Source organism: Xenopus laevis, chromosome 4L, assembly GCF_017654675.1.
Source record: "Xenopus laevis strain J_2021 chromosome 4L, Xenopus_laevis_v10.1, whole genome shotgun sequence".
Lineage (NCBI taxonomy): Eukaryota > Metazoa > Chordata > Amphibia > Anura > Pipidae > Xenopus > Xenopus laevis.
The window spans coordinates 1,868,166-1,891,352 of NC_054377.1; the positions used below are offsets into that span (position 1 = coordinate 1,868,166).

Here is a 23,187-nt window from a genome sequence, read left to right on the forward strand (position 1 = left end):
TCAATTGACTCCAAATCGGTTCTAGGAGGTGCCCTATAGGCTAAAACAGCAATTCCGCAGGTTTTAGATGGCGCATGATCGAAGTCGAATTTTTAAAGAGACGGTACATGATAAATTTCGATATTCGAATTTTCACATTTTTTTCAAATTCAAATCGAATTTGGACTATTCTCTAGTCAAAGTACACAAAAAATGTAAAAAAAAAATAGAATTTTCACTTAGTTGATACATTCCTCAGCAGCATCAGTAACTATTGTATCAAGTCTAACAGCTGCCTGTAATGAAACCCAGGGATTCTTCTCAGCAGGGACAAAGATAAGAAATGTATCAACTAAATGTATCAATTTAGAACAGTTTACAGGGTCGGCGACCCCTCTTCCCAGAGTTGCTTTTGAAGGTGAAAAAGACACTTTCTTGTCACATTATAAGTCAGATCTAAAGCAAAGTAATTAGCAGCAGCTTTGATATAAATATAAATATGGGCCATTTTATACGGAAAGTGCCACTTTATGGCAATGCCGTTGTACCTTGTATTTAGGGGCAACTGTTTATAATATATTTTTCGATTTTTATAGTCTCCCCCAACACCGCGGTCCTAAAAACTTTAATCTTGCCCCCCAGCAAAACACGTTCCCGTCCGTGTGCCATTCCCAAAAGAAACATTATTCCTGCCCAAGTCTAAATGCTTCTAATTAATGAGCTGAGCAGCGATTAAGAGTCGGTGATTGAAAGTTTATGTGTCGTTCAGTGTGCGGCCCCTGAGCAGGGTGACAAGTGTTTTATCCCATTTCAAGGGGAAATTTACCTAAACTTGAACTTTAGAGCGATGGCTACATAATAGAGTTGCCACCTCACCCCTGCCAGGGCTCTTACAGACGAGCGTTTTTACCTGCGCTCCGGTTTCATGCGTTCAGCCGCAGGAGTAGACGCACTGAATTATTGTCAATGGGGCTGTACTCACACAGACGCATATATGCGCCAGGGCCAGAACTAGGGGTAGGCAGAGTAGGCACGTGCCTAGGGCGCAAAGCCGGGGGGGCGCCAGGCACGCACCTCCTCTGTCGCCTACCCCCAGTCCGGTGGCCGACTCTTTGTAGTTTTTACGGCTTCTTGCGCTCCTGCGCATGCGCGCAAATGTATCTCGCGCCAATTCACGCATGCGCAGAAGCGCAAAAGAAGTAAAAACGACCGCTTTTCTTGCACATGCGCACGCGAGCGCCACCTTGCGCATGCGCACTTGGGCTAAGCCGGCACCGCGTCTGCCGGCTTGCCTTGGGCGCCTGTGCGGCGCAGCCCTGATATGCGCCGAACACAGGTTGGGACGCAGCATGTTGCATTTTTCCTGCGTTTGGCGCTTACATGCGTCTGTGTGAGTACAGCCCCCTTGACGATAATTGAGTGCATCTACTCCTGCGGCTGAATGCATGAAACCGGAACGCAGGGGAGTAAAACCCCTCGTCTGTAAGAGCCCTTGAAAGGAACGCATATGGAATCCACAGGCTGCATGGCTAATTAGCAATTCATTTAGATGCATGGCTGCAGAATGAGCTGATTTAGGGCTCTTACCTGCGCTCCCCTGCGTTTCGCTTTCTTCCGTTCAGCCACAGGGGAGCGCAGGAGTAGTCGCACTGAATGATTGTGAAGGGGGCTGTACCTGCGTTTGGCGCTTACATGCATCTGTGTGAGTACAGCCCCCCTTCACAATCATTCAGTGCGTCTACTCCTGCGCTCCCCTGCAGCTGAACGAAAGGAAGTGCAACGCAGGGGCTGTACTCACACAGATGCATGTAGGCGCCAAACGCAGGTGGGGCGCAGCATGTTGCATTTTACCTGCGTTTGGTGCATACATGCGTCTGTGCGAGTACAGCCCCCTTCACAATCATTCAGTGCATCTACTCCTGCGCTCCCCTGCAGCTGAACGGAAGAAAGCGCAACACAGGTAAAACCGCCCGTGTGTAAGAGCCCTAAATCAGCTCATTCTGCAGCCATGCATCTAAATGAATTGCTAATTAGCCATGCAGCCTGTGGATTCCATGTGCCTTCATTTTTAAAGGGGTGAGGTGGCAACCTTAGTACATAACGATGGCAGAACTATACTTAAATATAAGTATATAAATATATAAGTTTCTACATAATATATCTATAAGCATATAAGTATATAAATATAGAAGTATCTAGAAAATAACACAATTTGGCTCCAGTTTTTCTTTTCAAAATGACAGAAAAAGTTGCACTCCCACCCCCGGCCAATAAATACCAATCCCGTGTGTAAAGAGACAGCAGCCTGCACTGGGGTCAGTGTCCCCTCTCCCTAATGCCTCTCTCCTCCAGTCAGTGCAGAGCTGCAGACTAATTGCTGGTGATTGTGACGTCAGCGGTTGCTGGGGTAACAGCCAAAGTTCTGGATTCCCCCTCTCCCACATTTCCTCATCTGTTTGCACTCAGCCCAGGCGCATCCTGTTCCAGCAGCAGCCAATGAGAGAGGCAGGTGACAGGACACGGATTAACCCTTTCTTTGCACATGTCAATAGAGACAACTTACACAGGTTCCTACTTTACCAGAGTTTGGTACAGTCTAACATCCACCAATCAGAAGCTGCTTTGGACTCTGTATGATCAGAGGTATATTCTACTCAATGGGTTATGTAACTATGTTATGTTGGTTTTCAATAGAGATTTGGAAGACAAATAAACACCTCCTGTGGATTTTATGCTGCCCTGCCTTACAGGGCTCCATACGTTTCCTTGTGGGACAAATTGTTTAAAGGATTATTTCCCCTTTAATGCAATAATTAAAAAAAAAAAAGAATTTGCTTCTAAAAATGGATGCATTGTGCCCCTGATTTGCACTACCACTTCCTATTAAAGGTCAGGGTTTCCCATAGGGTCACAACAGAACAGCGCCACCTTCAGGTCTATGCGGCAGGTACGGGATTGTCGCTTTATGAAGCATTTTCCAAATTTTGAGACTCCTGATTGGGGACGTTGGGCTCAAAGGTGCCCCCTTAGGGCTCATTTAAAATGTACTTGCACCTGGGATTTGCCCTGAGCTCTAGATATTATTATTATCATTATTATCATCATTATTATCAAGATTATCATTATGATTATTATCTTTATGATTATTTTACTATTATTATTATTATTATTAATAATGATAATAACATTATCTTACTATTATTAATAATAATAATAACCTATTCCACAGGACTTATAGCACATCTGTGATAGTAGAGCTGGAAAAGCAGACTCTTGAAAAAAATAATATAGCAAAGTCCAACACATCTGCAAGGCTTCAGCTACATTGTTTCAGGAGTCAGAACCAGCAGTGCAGAGAATATAAAGAGCCAGACAACAGCTTTCAATAGCAATAACACAAACACAGCGAAGATCATCACCGCCCCTCTTGCATTGGGTGTGACGCGGTGCAGTTCTCGTGAATAACGAACGCCAAACTCAAAGCCACATAGTGCCGGGTGATCGCCGACCATCTGATTGTCGTATCTCAAGAACCGCCAGAAAGATATTCAGCATCTTATCGGGCCCCCATGGAGTGGCTGCTTAAAATAGCCCTGCCCAATCTAGTTCCCATAGAAAACAAATAGGGAGAACACGGGCACAAACAACTCAAGCCTAAAGGGTAAATTATCTGCGGCCGCCTGCAGGGGGCGCTATTAATACCATTCCATGATATATTAAAGTGTGTTTATGAATTTTAAAAGTTCAAGGGCTTTATTTGCATTGCCTCAAATAAACCTCCTTATCTACACCGGAGCTTTTCAGATAAAGGGTAACTGATCCTACGTGTGTCTTTTGTGAGACTCATGCTCCAATTGCCCACAAAGCTAGCAATTTAATGGGCCTTGTCTGTCTTCGAATGTTATTAGATGGAAACCCCTTGGCTGACGCTTACGTTTTTGTGCGGAAAAAAAATGTGATACCCCCCCACCAGCACCAGACGTGGGCACAGGCACAAATGGATTAGAGTGAATAATAGAGATAATTCCAACTAACATCCCTCACTCCATTACACTTTGCAAAGTTATCTCAGATCTCCCCCGATGATTCACTTCACTTTATCAGCACCGAGAAATTGTTCTGCTTGTTCTGCTGCACCAGCTTGACCCAATAACCTGTGAAATATACTTAAATTAACTGGCTAGAAATATCCATAGGCATGTATACCCATTGTAAGCAGCAGTCCTGTCCTGCTTTATGGCAGCTGAGATTCTAGCTATCTGTATAACAGAACATTCTGTCCCAGTGGCTGCACAGATCCTATCTGATCCCCATTGTAAGCAGCAGTCCTGTCCTGCTTTATGGCAGCTGAGATTCTAGCTATCTGTATAACAGAACATTCTGTCCCAGTGGCTGCACAGATCCTATCTGATCCCCATTGTAAGCAGCAGTCCTGTCCTGCTTTATGGCAGCTGAGATTCTAGCTATCTGTATAACAGAGCATTCTGTCCCAGTGGCTGCACAGATCCTATCTGATCCCCATTGTAAGCAGCAGTCCTGTCCTGCTTTATGGCAGCTGAGATTCTAGCTATCTGTATAACAGAACATTCTGTCCCAGTGGCTGCACAGATCCTATCTGATCCCCATTGTAAGCAGCAGTCCTGTCCTGCTTTATGGCAGCTGAGATTCTAGCTATCTGTATAACAGAGCATTCTGTCCCAGTGGCTGCACAGATCCTATCTGATCCCCATTGTAAGCAGCAGTCCTGTCCTGCTTTATGGCAGCTGAGATTCTAGCTATCTGTATAACAGATCCTATCTGATCCCCATTGTAAGCAGCAGTCCTGTCCTGCTTTATGGCAGCTGAGATTCTAGCTATCTGTATAACAGAACATTCTGTCCCAGTGGCTGCACAGATCCTATCTGATCCCCATTGTAAGCAGCAGTCCTGTCCTGCTTTATGGCAGATGAGATACAAGCAATATATGTAGCAACCCCTCAAAGATGAACAAGAGTAATTAAACCGTAAAAAACGAGTCAGCTCCACACTGTCTGGAGATGCCAATGTCTATGTCAAACCAGCAGTTTATTTTCAGAGTAACTTCCCCTTTATTGTTTATCACAGTGATACTAGAGCAGGAATATCAGCCGACGAGGCAAGTGCTGGAATAATTAGCAGAACTAGTTAAACACAGAGATTATCAGGTCTCCCAACTGACGATTTCCCCATTCGTAGGCGTCTAACAAAATACATCAATCCCCCAGCGTAAGAGATGTTTTATGTTCCCGTATTTACAAACACAGTCGTGCAGAATCGATTCATAGATTCCAAAGCAAATGACGGGATTATAATACAGCGGTTTCCCTGCTTTGCATTGGTCGCTCAACTGAAACTCCCAGTGCCCCACCATAAGATATAATCTATGAACAAATCTAAATCACTTATACACCCTTCTATTTTACAGCTAAGTCTGATGCTGGGGTCAGCGACCCCCTCAACCAGCCAGGCAGTTTGCAATTGTTTTTCGTTTTTCATTATTTGTGGGTGTTGAGTCATTTTTATTCAGCAGCTCTCCAGTTTGCAATTTCAGCAGTCTGGTTGCTAGGGCCAAATTCCCCTAGCAACCATGCACTGATTTACAGTAAATAAGAGACTGGAATATGAATAGGAGAGGCCTGAACAAAAAGATGAGGAATAAAAAGTAACAATAACAATACATTTGTAGCCTTACAGAGCATTTGTTTTTTTAGATGGGGTCAGTGACCCCATTTGAAAGCTGGAAAGAATCAGGAAGGCAAATAATTCAAAAACTACAATAAATAAATAACGAAGATCAATTGAAAAGCTGATTACAACTGGCCGTTCTATACATATTAAAAGTTAACTTAAAGTTGAACCACCCCATTAATGGAAAGGGGAACTTCCCCTTTAACAGAAATATGAAGTTTGTGTTAGGCGGGACTCCCTGATCCAAAGAGGTTACAATCTAACACACGCACCTAGTTAATAACACCTTAGGGAAAAAAACAATGAAAGAGTTTTTTTTAATCTATTAAAGGGGAAGTTAAATGAAATAGATGTAGACGTCTCCGCAGGACATTTTTTAAATAAAATCTTTGAAAACAGATCTCCAACGATTTTTTAACAGCGGAGTGGAAAGCTGAAATGAGAGGCACCTGAAAGAAAAACACATGTGATCTGTGCAGTTTTGGGCTGTTTTTATCTAATTACACATGCATGAGTGCTGCAGTAATTGCGACCCCAACACGTGCATTTTATTGTCTCCCTGAACTGACGGCTTCTTGTCTCATTTTGTTTAGCCGGAGAGAAATCTGCAACCTCCGACCACCCATCAAATTTTCCATTGACCCTCCCTGGGGGTCCCGAGCCAGAGGTTAAATTGATGCGTCTGTTCCTGGGGCTGAAGGAGCAGAATTAGCTGGTTACTGTAATGTGCCCTAAATACGAGGGAGAGCGGAACATTGTTACTATTGATCCCAGTAACAAATAAAGGCCAATCTATAGAGCCCCCACTCTCCTGATTAACCCCAAGGTCACCACTAGGTGTCTGGCAGATAAAGGGGTTGTTCCCCTTTAAATTAACCGTTAGTATGATGTAGAGAGGGATATTCTGAGACAATTTGCAATTGGTTTTCATTTGTGGTTTTTAACTTATTTAGCTTTTTATTCAACAGCTCTCCAGTTTGCAATTTCAGCCATCTGGTTGCTAGGGTCCAAATTCCCCTAGCAACCATACTCTGATTTGAATAAGAGACTGGAATATGAATAGGAGAGGCCTGACTAGAAAGAGGAGTAACACAAAGTAGCAATAACAATACATTTGTAGCCTTACAGAGCATTCGTTTTTTCTAGATGGGGTCAGTGACCCCTATTTGAAAGCTGGAGAGAGTCAGAAGAAAGAGGCAACAAATTAAAAAAACTATAATAAAAAAAAATGAAGACCAATTGAAAAGTTGCTTAGAATTAGTTAACATTTAGCATATTATAGAATGGCTAACGGGTGAAAGGGGGTGTTCACCTTTAAATTAACTGTTAGTATGATGTAGAGAGGGATATTCTGAGACAATTTGTAATTGGTTTTCATTTTTTATTATTTGTGGTTTTTGACTTATTTAGCTTTTTATTCAGCATCTCTCCAGTTTGCAATTTCAGCCATCTGGTCGCTAGGGTCCTAATTCCCCTAGCAACCATGAACGGATATGAATAAGAGACTGTAATATGAATAGGAGAGGCCTGAATAGAAAGATAAGTAATAACAATACATTTGTAGCCTTACAGAGCATTTGTTTTTTTAGATGGGGTCAGTGACCCCATTTGAAAGCTGCAAAGAATCAGAAGAAAGTAAATAATTCAAAAACTGTCAAAAAGAAAAAATGAAAGCCAATTGAAAAGTTGCTTAGAACTGGCCATTCCATAACATAAAGCTCATTTAAAGGTGAACCGCCCCTTTAAAGCTGCGGCTTCCTACAGGCACCGAAAGTGAGAAGCAAACCGATTACATGGTCAGGAGGTTAAAACTTCAGGCAGGCTGAGGCTGATGGGAGTTTAAGGTCAATAACAGAAGGCAATGCACCAGTTTAACATCCCTAAAGCAAGCAGATTTTTTTATATTTAATTTTGAAATCTGACATCGGCTGCCCCCAGTCATGTGACTTGTGCTCTGATAAACTTCAGTCTCTCTTTACTGCTGTACTGCAAGTTGGAGTGATAACAACAGAACAATGGGAAGATAAATACCAGCTCCCTAACACAAGATAACAACTGCCTGGTAGATCTAAGAACAACACTCAATAGTAAAATCCAGGTCCCACTGAGACACATTCAGTTACATTGAGTAGGAGAAACAACAGGCTGCCAGAAAGCAGTTCCATCCTAAAGTGCAGGCTCTGTCTGAAATCACATGACCAGGCAAAATGACCTGAGATGCACCTACACACCAATATTATAAACATCAGATAAGTCTGTGCGGCATAAAGAACCCACCCCCCAAAAAAAAAGTACTCCCCTCGCCCCCATATTACAATGTGCACATTTCTAAAAAATAACTAGTTCTCTATAAATGTATTGAGATCCGTGGGTCACTTGTAGAGCACCCCCCCCCCTTCATTCCCAGCGTAAATACATGAGGCAACAATGCGGCTTTCAGGCGAGTTATTCGAAAATTCCTCTCTTCCCCAGAACAGGAAGCCAAAGTGGAAAATCCAATTCCGGTGAAAGGAGAAGAAAAAAAAATGAAAGTTTTATTAGTAAACAAAGGGATCGTAGTACGAGAAAGCAAGTCGTGCCCAATCACAGCTTCTCATGCCTCTTCTATTTACTACTTATTAGCTTATTGTGTGCCCAGAACATTCCTTCTCTGTATATTTGTATTTATACATATGGGAGGAGGAGGTGCCATATTGATTCCCTTAGACAGTACAGTATGAGGGTATAGCTTATTGTGTGCCCAGAACATTCCTTCTCTGTATATTTGTATTTATACATATGGGAGGAGGAGGTGCCATATTGATTCCCTTAGACAGTACAGTATGAGGGTATAGCTTATTGTGTGCCCAGAACATTCCTTCTCTGTATATTTGTATTTATACATATGGGAGGAGGAGGTGCCATATTGATTCCCTTAGACAGTACAGTATAAGGGTATAGCTTATTGTGTGCCCAGAACATTCCTTCTCTGTATATTTGTATTTATACATATGGGAGGAGGAGGTGCCATATTGATTCCCTTAGACAGTACAGTATGAGGGTATAGCTTATTGTGTGCCCAGAACATTCCTTCTCTGTATATTTGTATTTATACATATGGGAGGAGGAGGTGCCATATTGATTCCCTTAGACAGTACAGTATGAGGGTATAGCTTATTGTGTGCCCAGAACATTCCTTCTCTGTATATTTGTATTTATACATATGGGAGGAGGAGGTGCCATATTGATTCCCTTAGACAGTACAGTATGAGGGTATAGCTTATTGTGTGCCCAGAACATTCCTTCTCTGTATATTTGTATTTATACATATGGGAGGAGGAGGTGCCATATTGATTCCCTTAGACAGTACAGTATGAGGGTATAGCTTATTGTGTGCCCAGAACATTCCTTCTCTGTATATTTGTATTTATACATATTGGATAATATGGATATTAAAGGGCAAGGAAAGCTGTATGATTGGTTAAGTGGGTAATAGAATAATTTCACAATAATCTGAATCTCAGATAATGTTAAAAAGAGAAAGAAGTCAGTGTCAGGGGAGACGATGGCATCAAATCATAAATGTTCATTCTGTCAAGAACCCAATTAACAGAGAGGAGCCAAGTGTGTGGATAGGGGCAGTCTGGGCAGTTTCAGAGGCATTAGCCGAGCACTTGTGTTTGATCCTTCCACCCTCTTCTGTCATGAGGCGCCGGTGATTTCTGTCCCCTTGTTGGTCTCACCGTCCCGGCTGATGGATTTTAAAGGGGGGGGGGGATGAAGATAGAGTTTGCAGCAGTTCTCCAGATTATAATTTCAACAGTCTTGTTGCTAGGGTCCAAATTCCCTTAGCAACCATGCACTGATTTGAATAAGAGACTGGAATATGAATAGGAGAGACCTGAATAGAAAGATGAGGAATAAAAAGTATCAATAACAATACATTTGTAGCCTTACAGAGCATTTGTTTTTTAGTTGGGGGTCAGTGACCCCCAGTTGAAAGCTGGAAAGAAGACCAACTGAAAAGTTGCTTAGACTTGGCCATTTTAGAACATACTAAATTGTACTTGTTGCAGCAAGTGATTATACCTGTGAACTTACACAAATATCTGTTCCTCCTGTGATATCGGGGCCTCGTGGCTAATGCCCCCCCCCCCACATGAAACTGAAAGCGACAGTTACTCAGCCAACGTCACCCCACCATTCAAAACTACTGACGAAAAATCATCTTTCAGTTCCTCTGTGAGAGCAAGCTCCGTAGCCGAGCCGAGCCACAAGGGACCTGAACCCGTAACTGACAGTTACCTCTGAAACAGACGCACTTTCCCGAATCACATGGGAAGGGGACACAAATCATTTCTACTTTTTCTATCTTTTTTTTTTTTAACAAATCAGGAAAGTCTATGAATATGTGAGTTGTGCAGACACAGGGCCCACTATTTCTTTTAATAAGGAGTCCCCAAAATTCAACATTCCTGTATAACTTTAAGCCAAAATATTAAAGGGGAAATAACTACAGCCTAACAAATACAACCCCTACCACTTGACTAAATCTAACTGCTCCCCCCAAACTGGGTCCACAGCTGGGGGCCAACGTCTTTGGACTTATCATTTCTTCTTCTATTTTGGATGTTGTTGAACCAGGACCAGGGCTGGGCCCCCTTAGCTCATAACAAGGTTACCGATATATAGAAACATTGGGGTGTCACCCTGATATAGTTCCAGGGGTACCCAGGGTACAAATAAGCAGTCACCCTAAATCTCCCCCTAACTGACCTTCAGACTGGGCCCCCTTAGCTCATAACAAGGTTACAGATATATAGAAACATTGGGGTGTCACCCTGCTATAGTTCCAGGGGTACCCAGGGTACAAATAAGCACTCACCCCAAATCTCCCCCTAACTGACCTTCAGACTGGGCCCCCTTAGCTCATAACAAGGTTACAGATATATAGAAACATTGGGGTGTCACCCTGCTATAGTTCCAGGGGTACCCAGGGTACAAATAAACACTCACCCCAAATCTCCCCCTAACTGGCCTTCAGACTGGGCCCCCTTAGCTCATAACAAGGTTACAGATATATAGAAACATTGGGGTGTCACCCTGCTATAGTTCCAGGGGTACCCAGGGTACAAATAAGCACTCACCCCAAATCTCCCCCTAACTGACCTTCAGACTGGGCCCCCTTAGCTCATAACAAGGTTACAGATATATAGAAACATTGGGGTAACAGTCACCCTGCTATAGTTGCTATAGGGCCCTGAGAGCTGGATGCTGGCAATTAAATTAAATTATACATTAGGGTTGGTCTTTAACCCTGACATTTCTGAACCCCAGGAGGTACAATATACAAGTTTACAAGTTTAGTTCCTGAGCTGAAAACCAGACACAGACTTCCACACTATTCTGTTCTATCTCAGGCTTCCCATGATGCAGTGCGATGTCCCGGGTCGGCCTGAGCTTGTGTTTATAGGGTGTCAGTGGCTGTGACAAAAACAAGGAGTGTTGACACATTAGATTGTGCTTGGCCCAATGCTGATTAGTCTCATTCCTGATTTAGCTTTAGCCACAGTGTGACCCTTTCTGAAGGGCGGCCAAACCTACAGGGCAGCACCGACGTCTTCATTGATACCTTATAGGTTTAATGCCAATTTCTGAAAGCTTAGTGAGCAGCTAAAGTAACAATATGGCAGCTCCCTCCTCCCATATATACAAATATACAGAGAAGGAATGTTCTGGGCACACAATAAGCTATACCCTCATACTGTACTGTCTAAGGGAATCAATATGGCACCTCCTCCTCCCATATGTATAAATACAAATATACAGAGAAGGAATGTTCTGGGCACACAATAAGCTATACCCTCATACTGTACTGTCTAAGGGAATCAATATGGCACCTCCTCCTCCCATATGTATAAATACAAATATACAGAGAAGGAATGTTCTGGGCACACAATAAGCTATACCCTCATACTGTACTGTCTAAGGGAATCAATATGGCACCTCCTCCTCCCATATGTATAAATACAAATATACAGAGAAGGAATGTTCTGGGCACACAATAAGCTATACCCTCATACTGTACTGTCTAAGGGAATCAATATGGCACCTCCTCCTCCCATATGTATAAATACAAATATACAGAGAAGGAATGTTCTGGGCACACAATAAGCTATACCCTCATACTGTACTGTCTAAGGGAATCAATATGGCACCTCCTCCTCCCATATGTATAAATACAAATATACAGAGAAGGAATGTTCTGGGCACACAATAAGCTATACCCTCATACTGTACTGTCTAAGGGAATCAATATGGCACCTCCTCCTCCCATATGTATAAATACAAATATACAGAGAAGGAATGTTCTGGGCACACAATAAGCTATACCCTCATACTGTACTGTCTAAGGGAATCAATATGGCACCTCCTCCTCCCATATGTATAAATACAAATATACAGAGAAGGAATGTTCTGGGCACACAATAAGATATAATGTACAGTATATGGGAAATAATGTGGCATTTCCCGCTGTATAAAACAGTAACACTTGTGTATTTTCCAGACTGAGGGGAGGGACACAGAAGTGACAGTTGTATATTTTGCTCGAGGCTTGTGGTTAATGACAATAAGTCACTGCTGATGGGAAAGGAGACTTTAACAGAACAAATGGGCGGTGCCAGTGTTGTGACATCATCCTACACATTTGTGTGTCAAAAATAAACAGACACTAAAGATTCCTCCTCGTCAGTCTTGTTTGACTGGATCTCTCACTCCGAGCACTAGGGCTGTCCCCTGGGTACAACACGGGCAGGAGAGAGAGAGAGGTCTCCCAAACACACTGTCCAAATACAGAGGTGCAGCCAGTGTTCCGTTTAAAATAAATATGTAACAAGCGTCAGGGCGTGTTTGTGTAGCAACGACTAGAACCGAAAATACAGGGATTTCTTGAACGGGCAAAAAGTTAATCATTTAAGGGATATAATCACCGCAAAATGCACCTTTTCCGTTCTGTTTAATTGTAAGTAATTGTTATTAGTGCCAACTAACATACAGATAGCTAGAATCTCAGCTGCCATAAAGCAGGACAGGACTGCTGCTTACAATGGGGATCAGATAGGATCTGTGCAGCCACTGGGACAGAATGTTCTCTTATACAGATAGCTAGAATCTCAGCTGCCATAAAGCAGGACAGGACTGCTGCTTACAAAGGGGATCAGATAGGATCTGTGCAGTCACTGGGACAGAATGTTCTGTTATACAGATAGCTAGAATCTCAGCTGCCATAAAGCAGGACAGGACTGCTGCTTACAATGGGGATCAGATAGGATCTGTGCAGCCACTGGGACAGAATGTTCTGTTATACAGATAGCTAGAATCTCAGCTGCCATAAAGCAGGACAGGACTGCTGCTTACAATGGGGATCAGATAGGATCTGTGCAGCCACTGGGACAGAATGTTCTGTTATACAGATAGCTAGAATCTCAGCTGCCATAAAGCAGGACAGGACTGCTGCTTACAATGGGGATCAGATAGGATCTGTGCAGCCACTGGGACAGAATGTTCTGTTATACAGATAGCTAGAATCTCAGCTGCCATAAAGCAGGACAGGACTGCTGCTTACAATGGGGATCAGATAGGATCTGTGCAGCCACTGGGACAGAATGTTCTGTTATACAGATAGCTAGAATCTCAGCTGCCATAAAGCAGGACAGGACTGCTGCTTACAATGGGGATCAGATAGGATCTGTGCAGCCACTGGGACAGAATGTTCTGTTATACAGATAGCTAGAATCTCAGCTGCCATAAAGCAGATCTGAGGCTCCTGGGCCGGGAAATGGAAAGGATTGAGACTGTTACACATTAACCCACGAGGTGTAATGAGGAAGCAAGTTGTTCTGCTGCCTGATCACTCCAGCACACAAGCAGTTAACCGATTACCGTTTAGCTTAAAGTCACAGTAACCTGGATATGAAGTCGTTTGCACACTGGTAAACAGGTGGCCCTTCAGAGAGCAGGGGCCCCAATACATTCTGTGGTCAAGGAATACATTATTATGCTATTAAAGGGTAAATAAATGCTTAGCGCAAAGCAAAGACTTTTACAAACTGGAAAGCGTCCCAAACTATGAGCAGAGACCTGAGCCGAGAGTAATGGGAAAGAGCAGCCGTGAATATTCACAGAACAGACAGACGTTTATTTTGAAGCAGCGATCGGTGACACTTCACATGCCCAAAAATAAAATCCCTCGTCCCCTTGGTTTGGGCAAAGTTCACGGTTTCTCTGAGCCATTTAACCGCCAACAGTATTAGTAACCCAAAGGGTGTTCCGAAAAGTTGCATTAAATGTCAGGCTGCTTCTTATAGGGTAACATACAATAGTTCAACAGACTGCGGCTGTTTCGCTGTGGTGCTCTGTCCAGAAACCTTGCGGCTCAACTGGCTTCCAATAACCATACGTTAGAGACGTAGGATGGCGCCCACATATGCAAACGTGCTGAAGTTAAAGGGCTTTTATTCTGATCAGACTTCAGCACGTTTGCATATGTGTGCGCCATCCTACTTCTCTAACGTATACTTCTTATAGGGGCCCCATTCTGCTTGCCCGCAGGGCCCCCTACCCAGGGGGTCAGGCAAGCAGTGGCTAATAAAAAGGGCACCCGGGTGGCGGGCTGTTAACTAAGTAATAGCAGCAGCAGCAGAAGTAGTTCTAGCAACAGCAGTAGCAGTAGTAGTGGCAGCAGCAGTAGTAGTAGCTGCAGCAGTAGTAGTTTTAGCAGGAGCAGTAGTAGTAGCAGCAGCAGTTGTAGCAACAACTGTAGTAGTAGCAGCAGCGGTAGTAGTAGCAGCACTAGCAGTAGTAGTTGTAGCAACAGCAGTAGCAGTAGTTGTTGTAGCAACAGCAGTAGTCATAGTAGCAGCAGCAGTAGTAATAGTTGTAGCAGGAGCAGCAGTAGTAGCAGCAGCAGTAGTTATAGCAACAGCAGTAGTAGTAGTAGCAGTAGCAGCAGTAGTAGTAGCAGCAGTAGTAGAAGCAGCAGCAGTTGTAGTAGCAGCAGTAATAGTTGGAGCAGCAGTAGTAGCAGCAGTTGTAGCAACAGCAGTAGCAGTAGTAGTAGTTGTAGCAGGAGCAGCAGTAGTAGCAGCAGCAGTTATAGCAGCAGCAGTAGTAGTAGTAGCAGCAGCAGCAGCAGTAGTTGTAGCAGGAGCAGTAGTAGCAGCAGCAGTAGTAGTTGTAGCAGGAGCAGCAGTAGTAGTAGCAGCAGCAGCAGCAGTAGTAGTAGCAGCAGTTATAGCAACAGCAGTAGTAGTAGTAGCAGTAGTAGTTGTTGCAGGAGCAGTAGTAGCAGCAGTAGTAGTTGTAGCAGCAGTTGTAGTAGCAGCATTAGTAGTTGTAGCAGGAGCAGCAGTAGTAGTTGTAGCAGGAGCAGTAGTAGCAGCAGTAGTAGTAGTAGCAGCAGCAGCAGTTGTAGCAGAAGCAATAGCAGCAGCAATAGTTCTATCAGCAGTAGATTTGTGACGGTTACTTTAAAGCAGCCTGTTCCAAAAAGAATGACCTTTAACCTCTCTCTTTATTTTGGAAAGCCAGTGCCGGGGGCTGCAGAACACAGATGTCCCCCTTGTAGCCCCTGTGGCTATAGAGTAATAATACACAGTAATGCAGACATGGGGCTACTGTACAAAAGCAACGACAATTACAGAGACACCCCGCAAACAGTCTGACCTTTAATATTTGTATTTGGGGAACGGAAAGGACCTCCGATATGTAAAGAATTTTTTTTGCTTTTTTTCTTGTTTACTTTTCAAACCTGAATTTTCTTCAATTCACTTTCTACAAACGTCCAAATGACGTCAAGAGGAGCCAATAAACTGAAAGGCATTAGATGCAGGTGTTGCGCCTGAATGCACCGCACTTTAACTGCAGGGATCTGTTCCCAGCGTTGCCCACAGGCCTGCGGGGAGTTGCTGCTTGTTAAAGGGCAATTAGTTACGCTCACATCTGCCCCGAGTGGGAGAATCGCTGAGGCATCAGACATTATAGACATTTATTTTAGGGAAGCACTGAATCCTGTATTTTGGATTCGGCCGAACCCCCCCCCGAATCCTTCACAAAAGATTCGACCGAATACCGGACCAAATCCAAATTTGCATATGAAAATTAGGGGTGAGAAGGGGAAAACATTTTTTTACTTCCTTGTTTTGTGACAAAAGGTCATGCGATTTTCCTCCCTGCCCCTAATTTGCATATGCAAATTAGGTTTGGATTCTATTCTAACCATATCCTGGATTCGGCGCATCCCTAATTTATTTGCTTAAAAAGTATCAGTGGTGTTGTCAGTTCTCCTGCTGAGTTTTATTACATCCCCACCAGTAAATCAGTCCCAGGCCTCGCCAGACAGCAGTGCTGCAAATACAATCTCCCTCTTTCCATAAACCTTGTGACTTTTACACTGAGTTTATATGAAAAATCCCAGCCTTAAAGCAACGCGGGGCTCGGAGGGAGTCACATGAGTAGCAGGAAATACAACTTCGTCTAAAAACAAAAAAGATTAACTTTTTGACATGTTTCGCTGCTGCAAATTCTTCATTCAAAGTGCAACCTCCCTCCCCCACCCCCCAAAACTCCTTAACAAAATGTCGAATTGATCCATCACACCCGCTCCTTCCTAAAGGTGTCCCCGAAGAGTTAAATTCTTTATCAATTGTGTGACGCAAAGCTTCTCCGTATTCACATACCAGCTAATAAATGTGACAAATCTACTGAGGCAATTAAACCCCAAACGTCTGAAGGTGTCACCCCTGCCAGCGGAGGAAAAAGAAACAGAATTCAGATTTCTTTAGATATTAAATACAGGAGCAAGTGAGGAGGAACTGGGGTGTAACAATAAAAAGTGCTCCCCAATCAGCTGATGTACAATATCAATATATGTGTGAGATACAGATCATTATCCCAAGGTTTGGGGGTGCAGGAGTATAGAGGGACAGTGGGGTTCCTGACTGATGTACAATATCAATATATGTGTGAGATACAGATCATTATCCCAAGGTTTGGGGGTGCAGGAGTATAGAGGGACAGTGGGGTTCCTGACTGATGTACAATATCAATATATGTGTGAGATACAGATCATTATCCCAGGGTTTGGGGGTGCAGGAGTATAGAGAGACAGTGGGGTTCCTGACTGATGTACAATATCAATATATGTGTGAGATACAGATCATTATCCCAATGTTTGGGGGTGCAGGAGTATAGAGGGACAGTGGGGTTCCTGACTGATGTACAATATCAATATATGTGTGAGATACAGATCATTATCCCAATGTTTGGGGGTGCAGGAGTATAGAGGGACAGTGGGGTTCCTGACTGATGTACAATATCAATATATGTGTGAGATACAGATCATTATCCCAAGGTTTGGGGGTGCAGGAGTATAGAGGGGACAGTGGGGTTCCTGACTGATGTACAATATCAATATATGTGTGAGATACAGATCATTATCCCAAGGTTTGGGGGTGCAGGAGTATAGAGGGACAGTGGGGTTCCTGACTGATGTACAATATCAATATATGTGTGAGATACAGATCATTATCCCAAGGTTTGGGGGTGCAGGAGTATAGAGGGACAGTGGGGTTCCTGACTGATGTACAATATCAATATATGTGTGAGATACAGATCATTATCCCAAGGTTTGGGGGTGCAAGAGTATAGAGGGACAGTGGGGTTCCTGACTGATGTACAATATCAATATATGTGTGAGATACAGATCATTATCCCAAGGTTTGGGGGTGCAAGAGTATAGAGGGGACAGTGGGGTTCCTGACTGATGTACAATATCAATATATGTGTGAGATACAGATCATTATCCCAAGGTTTGGGGGTGCAGGAGTATAGAGGGGACAGTGGGGTTCCTGACTGATGTACAATATCAATATATGTGTGAGATACAGATCATTATCCCAAGGTTTGGGGGTGCAGGAGTATAGAGGGACAGTGGGGTCCCTGACTGATGTACAATATCAATATATGTGTGAGATACAGATCATTATCCCAATGTTTGGGGGTGCAGGAGTATAGAGGGACAGTGGGGTTCCTGACTGATGTACAATATCAATATATGTGTGAGATACAGATCATTATCCCAAGGTTTGGGGGTGCAGGAGTATAGAGGGACAGTGGGGTCCCTGACTGATGTACAATATCAATATATGTGTGAGATACAGATCATTATCCCAAGGTTTGGGGGTGCAGGAGTATAGAGGGACAGTGGGGTTCCTGACTGATGTACAATATCAATATATGTGTGAGATACAGATCATTATCCCAAGGTTTGGGGGTGCAGGAGTATAGAGGGACAGTGGGGTTCCTGACTGATGTACAATATCAATATATGTGTGAGATACAGATCATTATCCCAGGGTTTGGGGGTGCAGGAGTATAGAGAGACAGTGGGGTTCCTGACTGATGTACAATATCAATATATGTGTGAGATACAGATCATTATCCCAATGTTTGGGGGTGCAGGAGTATAGAGGGACAGTGGGGTTCCTGACTGATGTACAATATCAATATATGTGTGAGATACAGATCATTATCCCAATGTTTGGGGGTGCAGGAGTATAGAGGGACAGTGGGGTTCCTGACTGATGTACAATATCAATATATGTGTGAGATACAGATCATTATCCCAAGGTTTGGGGGTGCAGGAGTATAGAGGGGACAGTGGGGTTCCTGACTGATGTACAATATCAATATATGTGTGAGATACAGATCATTATCCCAAGGTTTGGGGGTGCAGGAGTATAGAGGGACAGTGGGGTTCCTGACTGATGTACAATATCAATATATGTGTGAGATACAGATCATTATCCCAATGTTTGGGGGTGCAGGAGTATAGAGGGACAGTGGGGTTCCTGACTGATGTACAATATCAATATATGTGTGAGATACAGATCATTATATACAAGGTTTGGGGGTGCAGGAGTATAGAGGGGACAGTGGGGTTCCTGACTGATGTACAATATCAATATATGTGTGAGATACAGATCATTATATACAAGGTTTGGGGGTGCAGGAGTATAGAGGGACAGTGGGGTTCCTGACTGATGTACAATATATGTGTGAGATACAGATCATTATCCCAAGGTTTGGGGGTGCAGGAGTATAGAGGGACAGTGGGGTTCCTGACTGATGTACAATATCAATATATGTGTGAGATACAGATCATTATATACAAGGTTTGGGGGTGCAGGAGTATAGTAATGTAACAATCACGTTACACAGTGTAGGATCCAGTAGAAGTGAAGAACTTTCGATAGGAAACAAAACAAAGGAGGAAACAAATCTGAAACGTCACAAAGTCACAAGTCTCAGATATTTGGGCTCAATCTCCCTGCGACAGAGAGAATTGTTTTTTTTTTGCACAAATCTTGGTGGGGGGGGGGCAGCTCACGTGAATTTCGTGGCACAGAGAGAGAGAGAAACAGCCGAAAGATTTATTTGGGTACAAAACAGAACTTTCTATACAGAATCCCCCCAACTTGGCCTGTTAAGGGCAGAGACACACGCTGCTATTTCGGGAGATTTCGACAAATCGATTCTTCTTCGTGCGACTTATGTCCCCCGAACGGCCTACACCCGCCGGCTAGAATGTAAAACGCCCATGGGATGGCACTTGGTCGTAGTGCTTTGTTTTACGAGGTCCCCCGAAGTCGCCTTACACGGCCGCTAGAATGTAAATTGGGGTGGGATGGCATTTGGAACGCTTCCTTTTCCGAAGTTGCCCGAAGTCGCCTTACGAGGCAACTTCAGGCGACTTCGGAAAGCCGAAGCAATCTGAGTGCCAGCCGGCGATTTACATTGTAGCTTCCTCGTAAGGCGACTTCAGGCGACTTCGGAAAAGGAAGCGATCAGAGTTCCATCCCACCGGTGATTTACATTCTAGCTGCCTCGTAAGGCGACTTTGGGCGACTTCGGAAAAGGAAGTGTTCCGAGTGGCATCCCATCTGCGATTTAAATCGTGGAGATTGGTCGCCCGAAGAAGAAGCGGTTTTTCGCTGGCGACTAATCTCCCGCAATAGCAGCGCGTGTCTCGGCCCTAAAGGATCGGTGTAAATTCTGGGGATAATTCAAATCTCACACATTTATCAATGAAGCCAGTGTGTAACAATCACTTATTATTAGGGGGGTGCAAGCTGCTGCCCTGCGATCTGTGGCCCTATTGTGGCCCCTGGTCTCACATTAACACTGGGGGCCAGAATCGTCTCCTTGCCCAGATACAATAACATTCACTTTTATGAAAGAGTAGTTGGTACCTGGCACCAGCTCCCAGACCAGGTGGAAATGAACAAGGAAATGTAGGGTGACCAATGGCAGGGGTGTAACTAGAGAGGAAGCAGACCTGGTGGCTGCAGAGGGGCCCAGAAGGTATAGGGGGCCCCGTGAGGCCCTAATTAATTAGCAATTTCAAATATTGGTAAATTAGGTCAACCTCTGGATATGTTGGGGGCCCTAAAATAAATTTGCTGAGGGGCCCAGTATCATGTAGTTACAGCAGTGTCCCTGGTCTCTTGGTTCTGGAGCCAAACACCGACCAATAAGAAGCCGCTACAATCAAGAAAGGGCCCAACTATGCTCAGGTCAGATGTGAATAGTAGAGATGACGGAGGTTTCCCTGGTACAAAGAGCTTGCACTCAGTCTCGGCTGCTGTGGGACATCTTGGCTGGTCAGGAGTTGGGGCTAGTGCCAGTCAGTAGGGGCCCATAGACATGTCTCTCTGCTGCTGCTGCAGAACCTCTTGGACCCAGTGATGAGCGCTGACATTGTGGGTTTAGTTGTATCCAAGAGCTTCTGCAGCAGCCGGTTCCCTGGGAGACGACTACAAGTGAATTTGATGAGAAACAACGTTCCATTACCCTCAGCCGCAGCGGAACCTCTTGCCCAGGGAGATGTTGTGAGACAGGAGGTTCCGCAGGGGAGGGGCCAGAGATGACTTACCTGCTCACGGGAGATACAGGGTAGGGAAGGTCTCCGGCCCATCTTGCTGCCCCCATAGTACGAATTGGGGGTCTCTCCGAAGGACACACAGCTGGATCTCCTGCGGGGCCGAATCACCGGGACTTTATCCGCCTCCACAAGACTGCTCCTCGGGGGCGGGGCTGGACGAGAAGCCAAAGCCAAGAGCACGCCCCCCAGTCCGGCCAAGCAGCTCCCCAGGGCCCGGAGTCCGGCAGGAAGGGCCCCGAGGCCAGAGGCAGTGAGGAGCCAGATGAGACTGGAGAAGAGAAGGAGCAGCACGGACTCCCCCAGTCTCAGCGCCTGATACAGAGACACGAGCCCCACGGAGCCCAGAACCGCCCCCAGTCCAAGGACCTCCCCCAGGGAGCAGCAAAGCGGCAGCGCCAGAAGGGCCCCCCGGGGCCACACACTGCGGCTCAGGAAGAAGTAGGCGGAGCCGATAGTGAAGAGGGGACTGAGCGCCTGACCCACCCCCGGGAATCCGCACAGAGCGACCACTCCCAGCGCCCCCAGCACCAGAGGGAAGCGCAGCCCCCGCAGCAGCTCCTCACACGGGGGTTCCGCGGGCACAGCTCTCACACTAGTCCGCACGTAGCCGTTCCGTCCCTCCGGTCCCTTCATGCTCGTGTGTCCGCGCCCGGGGGGCTCATGTCCGGGGCCTCCTCCGCCATCTGCTCCCTCACAACTACTGGCCCCAGCTCCTCCCACTCACCAACAGACACGCCCACACCACTGGCTCCGCCAACACTCCAGCACCGCCCACTGCCCGGGCACAACCCGCAGAGCATTGGACTCCGCCTCCCGCCATTAGCGCCAAACAAACTGAGGGACCGCCTATCGCCACGCCTCCTCTTCGCCATAGCTAATCAAACAGATCCGGTTCCGCCTCAATACGCGCCCCCTTCTCCAAATTGCTCTTCTTCCTGGCCTCGCCCCGCCCATCTCACGCCCCTACACGGTTACGCCTCCAGCTAGCCCCACCCACTGCTCCACCTCTGCTCTGATAAACACCTGCACCGCCTCGGATTCCTCATTCTTGCACCGCCCACTTCTCTCCACCTTCAGCCTTATCCCCGCCTCCTACCGCTCGCTGCTTTCCCGTCTCTCTCTCTGTCCCGCCTCCGCTAAACCCCATTCAGCCAGTGACCCGCCTCTCCTCTATTTGAAATTGTGCCTCACACAGCTGAGAGAGAGGGAGGAGCCAGCTGAGCCTGTACTTGTCTGTCCAATGGAGGAAAAGACAATCCACTATGGCCAATCAGCGCGCAGCAACCTCCATACGGTCAGCCAATCACAGTCCATGTTTATTGGAGAGGCAGACACGAGGCAAGAATCAATACATGATTAAAACCCATTGGGCCATAAATAATCTGGGGCCCTATTCAATAGATTTTCTGACCTCTTTTAAAATCAGATTTTTATTCCAGAGCAGGAATGTTTGTAAAAAAAAAAAAAGATCAATGTTTAGAGCTGAAGAGCCACACAATGTATTGCCCCATGACACCCCCCACTCAATACAAATGTCCCCCTTATTTACTCATTCCCATCATGTCATTTCATTTCCCAAAATGAACAAAAGAAAGAAGAAAAAGTTCTGCTTCCCCTGCACATTCTGCTGCTGTCTCTGCCCAGATTGGCACTAATACCCCCCAATGCCCCATTGTGGCAACTCCACCTGCCCCAGTGATGGGTAAGAAAAGTACCGGGGGGGGTAACTGCAGAGGAAGCAGAATCACAAGGTATAGGGGCCCCATGAAGCCCTGATTCATATATAATTTCTATAAACATTGGTAATAACTAGTCAATCTCTAGATATTTTGGGGGCCTGAAAAATAATTTGCGGTGGGACCCAATAATATCTACTTACATCTCTGATTAAAGTAACATTATAGTAAGTCAGGATCCTGGCAGGGCCATTAGATAAATAGATATATTAGATAGACAGTATTGCATGATGTAGAGTAAGGGGCAAGATGGAGACAGTAGGACAAGATGGAGACAGTAGGACAAGATGGAGACAGTAGGACAAGATGGAGACAGTAGGACAAAATGGAGACAGTAGGGCAAGATGGAGACAGTAGGACAAGATGGAGACAGTAGGACAAGATGGAGACAGTAGGGCAAGATGGAGACAGTAGGACAAGATGGAGACAGTAGGACAAGATGGAGACAGTAGGGCAAGATGGAGACAGTAGGACAAGATGGAGACAGTAGGACAAGATGGAGACAGTAGGGCAAGATGGAGACAGTAGGGCAAGATGGAGACAGTAGGACAAGAAGGTAAATATTGAGACAGTAGGGCAAGATGGAGAAAGTAGAGCAAGATGGAGAAAGTAGAACAAGATGGAGACAGTAGGACAAGATGGAGACAGTAGGGCAAGATGGAGACAAGAAGGTAAATATTGAGACAGTAGGGCAAGATGGAGAAAGTAGAGCAAGATGGAGAAAGTAGAACAAGATGGAGACAGTAGGACAAGATGGAGACAGTAGGGCAAGATGGAGACAGT

At 45.0% G+C, this 23,187-nt stretch overlaps 1 protein-coding gene across 1 annotated transcript in view; it reads right to left on the minus strand.

Annotated features, from left to right (window-relative positions):
• Positions 1-21,446, minus strand: part of pde3b.L (phosphodiesterase 3B L homeolog) — a 59,229-nt gene extending 37,783 nt beyond the window's left edge. The window contains exon 1 of the mRNA XM_041589682.1: positions 20,660-21,446. Within this exon, the coding sequence (XP_041445616.1) occupies positions 20,660-21,301 (642 nt within the window). The 5' untranslated portion in view covers positions 21,302-21,446. The remainder of the gene's footprint in view (positions 1-20,659) is intronic.
• Positions 21,447-23,187: the final 1,741 nt, after the last annotated feature.